Source organism: Xenopus laevis, chromosome 9_10L (assembly GCF_017654675.1).
Source record: "Xenopus laevis strain J_2021 chromosome 9_10L, Xenopus_laevis_v10.1, whole genome shotgun sequence".
NCBI lineage: Eukaryota > Metazoa > Chordata > Amphibia > Anura > Pipidae > Xenopus > Xenopus laevis.
Window position 1 is genome coordinate 2,666,256 of NC_054387.1, and position 8,131 is coordinate 2,674,386.

The 8,131-nt window shown below is 44.3% G+C and overlaps 1 protein-coding gene across 1 annotated transcript; it reads right to left on the reverse strand.

Annotated features, from left to right (window-relative positions):
* Positions 1–161: 161 nt before the first annotated feature.
* psmb3.L (proteasome subunit beta 3 L homeolog) lies at positions 162–5,020 on the reverse strand. Its single transcript, XM_018234740.2, has 6 exons — positions 4,830–5,020; positions 3,976–4,160; positions 3,749–3,856; positions 2,526–2,703; positions 1,392–1,486; positions 162–300 (listed from the first exon to the last, which is right to left on the reverse strand). The coding sequence occupies exons 1-6, from the start codon at positions 4,830–4,832 to the stop codon at positions 252–254; spliced, it is 618 nt and encodes a 205-aa protein (XP_018090229.1). The 5' UTR covers positions 4,833–5,020; the 3' UTR covers positions 162–251.
* Positions 5,021–8,131: the final 3,111 nt, after the last annotated feature.

The window sequence follows — 8,131 nt, forward strand, 5'->3', positions numbered from 1 at the left end:
TTGTATTTGCAAATTAGGATTCGAGTTTGGTATTCGGCCGAATCTTTTGAGAAAATTCGGGGGTTTGGCCGAATCCAACATAGTGGATTTGGTGAATCCCTAGAAGAAACACTCAGCACTGGCAGAGCTTTTCCTACTTATTTAAAGACAAAGAGCAGGCGTTTGAAGATATTTAGCTGTTTAATTAAAAAACAAAAAAGAAAAGCAAACGACATTGAACAGAGGCAGAATCCAGGGGGGCAAGTAGAGAGTTAATCCATACGAGCCTTCAGGGTCCTTGTTGTGACTTTATCTTTTTCTCTGTAAAAATGACAGGTCATTTAGTCCCATGTGTTTCTATTCAATGCTAAATATCTCTGCTACTTCCCCTTTAAAGGCGATGTTGAACTCATTGTCATTATCACTTAATGACACCCCAAGTTCCATGGAGCAAGTGTAACAAGTGCAGTAGAGGGAAAAGCTCAACTTTAAGCACAAAAAAAAGCTTTTTCACTACTGGGCGTTGGCCCCGGAGCGAAAGAAACAGAAAAATAAAGATGGCGGCTCTGTGCTCCTATAGAAATACCCGGACCTGGTGCAGTTTCTGGGTATGTGATTAAAATAACTGGGGGACTAACAATTGGGAACCTTCAAGTGATTTTATCTTTTTTCTTGACAAACCTACATAAACTATATTCACATTAGTGATGCCCGGGTCTGTTTTTACCCACACCATAACCCACCCGCGACTTCCATGTTCCATTTATAGCCCCGCCGATGACATCACAAAAAGGGGTTGGGCGATAAGATGCACATTTATAAAAAAAAATACATTGGGACCTAAAAACATTGGAGAAAAACCATCACCAGTCATGTTGCCCATAGCAACCAATCAGCAAATAGATTAACAGTCACTAAAGCAAAGGTCTGGTTGCTATGGGCAACATCCCTGGGGATGAGAGTTAAATCAATTTCATTGGCTATAAATCCCACGTGTCTGATCCCCTTCAACAGACGATGGCAATTTTGTGGAATTTATATGCAGAGGAATAAGGCTACAACTACAGGGGTGATTTAGGTCCGATAGACCCCACACGACAAAACAATGGCGTCGGAAATAAGATAAGAAATATCGGATGTAGTGGCAGCGTGTATATGAGACAACACGACGGCGGCAGTCATGTGAGATGCACGCTGCCACTACATCTGATATTCCTACAACTAAACGTATCTTCTTCGCATGGCGTCGGACCTGAAATGGCCCCTGTAGTTGTAGCCTAAGAAGGACTGTAAGCTCTGGGGAGGCACAACATGAAACCATTGGACTTAATTGAGACGCGGTTATAATGTTTCAGTTGCCCCAGTAGACAGAACATAGAGAATATTGGCCCCTCCTCCGGCGCATTACTTACATCACATGCACGACCACTCCCATTCCTGACACCGCGTCTCTATCCACAGCGTTCAGCATCGCCTGAGAGATCGTTTCAAACAGGTCCTCCGGCTCCTTTAAGGGACACAAAAAAAAGGAATAAAGTCTTTGCCCCTCCCAAACGGTTATGTTTGTACTGAAAGGAACCCTGGGAGCTCCACCGGCAGTAACTGGAGCTGCTACTACATGTACGGGACCTGTCATCCAGAATGCCTGGGACCTGGGGGTTCCTGGATAACAGATCTTTCTGTAGTTTGGATCTGCATACCTTTAAGGGGTTGTTCACCTTCCAAACACCTTTTTCAGTTTGTTTTCAGAAATTAAGACTTTTTTCAATTACTTTCCAGTTTTTACAGTTTTTCCAAAATCTAAGTGTAAAGTTGAATGTTGGTGTCTCTGGTGTTTCAGTCTGGCAGCTCAGTAATTCAGGTGCAGATTCTGAACTGTTACAATTTTATAACATTTAGTTGATCCATTTCTCAGCAGCATCTCTGGAGTATCAGTAACTATTGTATCAAGTCTAACAGCTGCCTGTAATGAAACCCAGAGATTCTGCTCAGCAGAATCAATTTAGAGCAGTTTACAGGGTCAGCGACCCCCCTCCCAGAGCTGCTTTAGAAGGTGAAAATAGACACTTTACACTTCAATAATAGAAAAACAATGACACACAGAAAATAGAAAGTCATTGGAAAAAGTCGTTATTTCTGGTGATCTATCGGAAAACAACTCGTTGTTTAAAGGTGAATAACCTTTTAAGTCTACTAGAAAATCATATAAACATGAAATAAAGCCAATAGGCTGGTTTTGCCTCCAATAAGGATTAATTATATCTTAGTTGGGATCAAGTACAAGCGACTGTTTTATTATTACACAGAACAAGGAAATAATCTTTAGACATTTGGATTATTTGGATAAAATGGAGTCTATGGGAGACGGCCTTTCTGTAATTTGGAGCTTGCTGGATAACAGGTTTCCCGATATCCAATCCCATACCTGTACTATTACTATGCCCCTGTGAGCATTCCCCTAGTACAAAGCTAGTAGAAGCTGGGGTACAGCACATGGCATAAGAGAAGTCTCGGGGTGCAGCAATGGAACTCAAGTGAATACTCACCATGTCTGGTTCCCACAAGGATTCACACATTCCATACATCTGCTCGGAGCACGTTCCGCTCACCACAAAGTCTTCCGTCTCCATGGGACAGCCAATCAGATCCAGAGAACAAATGAAGGGCTGGAATGTTTTGGGGTCCAAGCCAGCAATTACGGGTTCTATGTAGTAAGGGCCAAACCTTGTGGATAGAGACACATTGCACATAAAGACAAACAGTCTACTTCCTAGAGTTACACTTTATTTAAAGGGTGAGATACTCCTCTAACCATCTAAATTAAACTTTTCAGTTGGTCTTCATTTTCTATTGCTTTTTTATTATATACAGCAGATTGGCCACCATACTCATGAACATCCCTCACCTCCTCTCATACAACAGATCGGCCACCATACTCATGAACGTCCCTCACCTCCTCTCATACAACAGATTGGCCACCATACTCATGAACGTCCCTCACCTCCTCTCATACAGCAGATTGGCCACCATACTCATGAAGGTCCCTTACCTCCTCTCATACAGCAGATTGGCCACCATACTCATGAAGGTCCCTTACCTCCTCTCATACAACAGATTGGCCACCATACTCATGAACGTCCCTCACCTCCTCTCATACAACAGATTGGCCACCATACTTATGAAGGTCCCTTACCTCCTCTCATACAGCAGATTGGCCACCATACTCATGAAGGTCCCTTACCTCCTCTCATACAACAGATTGGCCACCATACTCATGAACGTCCCTTACCTCCTCTCATACAACAGATTGGCCACCATACTCATGAACATCACTCACCTCCTCTCATACAACTGATTGGCCACCATACTCATGAACGTCCCTTACCTCCTCTCATACAACAGATTGGCCACCATACTCATGAAGGTCCCTTACCTCCTCTCATACAACAGATTGGCCACCATACTCATGAACGTCCCTCACCTCCTCTCATACAACAGATTGGCCACCATACTTATGAAGGTCCCTTACCTCCTCTCATACAGCAGATTGGCCACCATACTCATGAAGGTCCCTTACCTCCTCTCATACAACAGATTGGCCACCATACTCATGAACGTCCCTTACCTCCTCTCATACAACAGATTGGCCACCATACTCATGAACATCACTCACCTCCTCTCATACAACAGATTGGCCACCATACTCATGAACGTCCCTTACCTCCTCTCATACAACAGATTGGCCACCATACTCATGAACATCACTCACCTCCTCTCATAAAGCAGATTGGCCACCATACTCATGAAGGTCTTGGGCTTAATCTGACGTCCTTCCTTCAGCTCATAGAGGTTGAGTCGGAACTTGAGGCGCTGGGACCTGGTGGACGATTTAATGGACAGCAGAAGAAAACAACAGCCATTAGAGTTGGGTTCTGCACTGCGCCCGACCATTACACACACATTCTATTGGGTTGTAACATCTGCACCTCCACTTACACAGTCTGAACATCTGTAGCCAGGCCGGCCAATCCAATGTATAAGCGGTCCCCCATAGGGAAGATCTTCTGAAAGTCTGTGGTTACCATCTGCGCCTGTACCCCGAAGCGACGGTCTGCAGCAATGGCCACGCAGTCTTTCCCTTTCATGGCCATGATGGCCCCACCGTTATACGACATAATCGACTGATCAGGAGAAAAAGAACAAATAAAAAAAAGAGGTAATATTGCCCAAAAATACTCAAGAGGCCCCAATACTTTTGCACTTTCCTGTTATCTGTGCTGACTGATGAGCCACAAGTTATATCAATATATATTTGTTTACACAGACATAGTTTAAAAAGAAACCCGTGGGAAGAACTATTTCCCCATACGCCTTAAGATCATAGTGTCCTGCGACCTTATTCCATGGAGAAGTGATGGATTGTGGGACTTGAAGTCCCTCCGCCAACCAGAGAATCTTTGTATTAACCAATAGGGAAAAACTTCAAATCCCACAATCCATCACTTCACCGTGGAACAAGGTGAGAAAGGGGTTGGGGGACTCTGTGAGCCTAAGGGGAATGAAGTCTGTGTAAAATAAACAAAGAAATGAAATGGCAGTTGCCTAGAGACCAGCAGGATGAAATACATTTATTAAATGAAATGTTTAGGCCTCTTTTCTACATAAACCGAATTGAATAAACTCCTGTCAAAAAGGGAGGTGGATTTTCCCTTTAAAAAGAAGCTCAAGGGCCCAGTCATTATGAGGAGACAGAGAGCGGTCACTTCACATTACTGGGGCCTATTGAAGCCTCTACTTCTCTCCCCTAACTCCCCACAAATCTCTCAGACCTGCCCGAGCCTCCCACTCACCATGTTTGCGACGCTTCTCTGCCTCAGCCGGACACAAAACCGAAAGCAGCAGCCGGTTCCTGCAACGCTGAAAGCTCGCTACGCCCTCTACGACGCTGATTGGAGGCAACGCGACAGGAAGTACTTGTTGATTGGCTACCGCTTTCCGTACCTCAGCAGAGATTGGCCGGCAGCTCTAAAGTAAGAGACAAGGAAGATGGAAATGCGCAGTCATGGGGGAGACGCAAAGCATGGCGGGATGTTGGATGACCATAGAGAACCGGGTTGCATTGTGGGATATTGGCGGATTAGTTGATGTTAAAAACCGCATCTGTGAAGCAAAACACTGATTTGAGCTCCTGCTTTTAGTCATGATTTAGTGATTTTATTGAAACCTGGTGGGTTTTTTTTTAATAAAAGGAGCCAATAAGAACCTTATTAGTGACTGAGTGTGAGGGGCTTATCCCTGTGAGGAGAGTAAAGTTGCCCAGACAAGTGCCATTTATTTGCCTCTCCAGTCTCTGTGTGAAGCTTCTTGTCATAATAATTGCCCCTCAGTCATTAGAATCTCTACTTGATAATATTTGTTAGAAAACTCTACAAACTCCTCTGAAATCTTCTTCCTCTTCAATGTTCTCCTCATCCAGGTTTAAAGGAGACCAAAAGAACAATTGGCCCGTATTATAATCTCTTAAATAATTAAATAAATGAGGACTAGACAAAGCGATTGGAGCCGACATGTCGCAATGCGACTAAACACTTGTTCCCTCACTTGGGAGCTGTGACTTGTGGGTAACAGGGAAAAAATACCGGCCTTCCTATATATTTGTTTCCCTCTTAATAACATTGGGATCAGCCATCATTTTTACTTGCCAGGCCTGTACATCGGGTTGCCACCTGGACATCCATTCATACATTTGCTCAATTTTACCAATTCGACACTTTTGCGGCATCCGACACCCGCTATGGCAGGAAGGTTCTTCAAGCGCAGTGGCAAGTTCCACCTGGGCCTCTCTTCCCGCCCGTATCTTTTGGGACAGCTTTGTTACATCCCCACTGTTCCTGTGTCCCCCAAGTTGACAATGGAGAAAAGGAGATTTTGAAGAGAAAGAGATTTAACGGTGAGTACACAAAATCTCCTTATTTGCAGGTTTTACTTGTTTTAGCTTGAGGAATGCGCTGCCAATATCTGACAAGCCATTATACTTTAGGATTCAGTGCCCAGTCTGATGATGTGAGGTAAAATTTACCTCAGAATTTAGTCATTTATGGCACAGGCCCTGCAGTGAGGTAAAATGAATGTGACACTTGTAGATAAGCAGGGGATATTTATGACAGCTAGGCCTGTGATGTTCCCCTTGTCTCAGCCTCACTTTGTGGCCCTGTTGAATGCAGTGCTGACAGTAAGGAAGGTCTAGTGAGCTATAATGAGGTGACAGGGCCTGTAGTAAATAACAGTGACTGTCCCAGATATGAACGGGCTTCTACTGAGGTGAAAGACTTGAAGTGAATTAGAGTAAGTGGAACAGTGAGTTCTAATGTGGAAACACTGATCAATGCTTGTAGCTAGGCTCAGCACCCTGCAAGGCCTCACAGACAGCACAACTAGTCAGCTCTGCTTCTTGTATTCCAAACAGCCCATAGAAACAAGAGTTAATAACTCGAAATATTTGCATCGTTTTTACTTGTTTAAGCTTGAGGAATCAGCTGCCAATATCTGACAAGCCATTATACTTTAGGATTCAGTGCCCAGTCTGATGATGTGAGGTAAAATTTACCTCAGAATTTAGTCATTTATGGCACAGGCCCTGCAGTGAGGTAAAATGAATGTGACACTTGCAGATAAGCAGGGGATATTTATGACAGCTAGGCCTGTGATGTTCCCCTTGTCTCAGCCTCACTTTGTGGCCCTGTTGAATGCAGTGCTGACAGTAAGGAAGGTCTAGTGAGCTATAATGAGGTGACAGGGCCACCTGGCTGGTATTTTACTGGCCTGGCCGTTAAAAATGATGGTTGATCCCAATGTTATTAATAGCGAAAAAAGATAAATAAATAGGAAAGGTGGCGACCCTAAGAGAGGACTGAGCGCATGTGCAGTGAGCGTTCAGTGATGTCACCAGGGAATCCCAACAGGCCACACCCACAGTTTTGGCGGCATGCCTATGCAGTGCCGGACCAGGCGCCCTTGGCAACCTTACTGCACCTAATAGTCCCGCGCTCACAGTCCACAGCAGGGGAGAGAGGGGGCCAGACTATGGGAAGGAGGCAGGGAAGCAGAGGCGTAACTATAAAGAAAACAGACCCTGCGGCTGCAGGGGGGCCAGGGAGGTATAGGGGCCCCACAAGGCCCTAGATCATACCCAATTTTAAAGGAGACATATAAGATAAATTTAAAAAAAAACTACTTTGTAGGCAATTATAAGTAATATATGGTGTTGCTTTTACATGATGCTAAAAAATATTATCTTTAAAAAATAGCTCCTTTATTGGAGCTCCCTATAGATGGTCTCTGGTCCCTGTCTGTGTTTCAAATGAGGGGTGGGCGTGTCCTAACGGTCCCTGCGGGGACAGCCAATCACAGCCCTGCAGTCACTCAAGTACAGACAGGCTTCAGTTCCCTATCAGGTCCTGCTAGCAGCTGATTGGTTCCTGTCCTACAGTGCAGGGAGCTGAGTGCACAACCTGGGAATTCAGGGAGCAGCAAGTGGAAGAGAAGGGAGGGATTATTAGGGTTTTTGCAGAAATATTCAATAAATCAGCCTGAAACACTACTTTTTAAGCACAATTCTTCTATATCTAAATGAGTATAATGCACTGGTACGTTCTTATTTTTTAGACAAAATGTCTCCTTTAATAAAAACTGGTAAAACAGATGAACCTCTAGACATTTTGGGGGCCTGAAAAATTATTTGACCTGTCAACCTGTGAATGTGGTTAAAGTTACTGTGTCCACCTTCAAACCCACCCTCTTGTGGTCATTCTTTATTCTGTGCAGCATTGTTTATGCCCCTGTCCACCTCCAGTCGTAAGTTTCCAATGCCCAACTTACCCGGCAATTGCAGAATCCACATTGAAATGCCTGTAGGGAAATGCTTCATGTTTCTCTCATCATTGGAAACCACATTTAATCATCAGAATGACAGATACAAATAGGGGCAAGATCATACATTATGGACAACGGGCGAGAGAGCTTCACCGCAACAGCAGCAAATAGAACCAACAATAAGTATTGCAGACGACTAAAGTGCCACCAGACATTACGCAGGATCCCCAAGGAGAGATCCCCAAGGAGAGACAGACAGACAGACAAGGAGGCTTGAGAA

Excerpts from the sequence above, each read along its gene's own strand:
- psmb3.L (XM_018234740.2), bottom strand. Across the intron at positions 3,857-3,975 it reads GCTACAGATGTTCAGACTGT|GTCCCAGCGCCTCAAGTTCC; the intron begins GTAAGTGGAGGT and ends ATCGTCCACCAG. Across the intron at positions 2,704-3,748 it reads AATCTGCTTTATGAGAGGAG|GTTTGGCCCTTACTACATAG; the intron begins GTGAGTGATGTT and ends TCTATCCACAAG.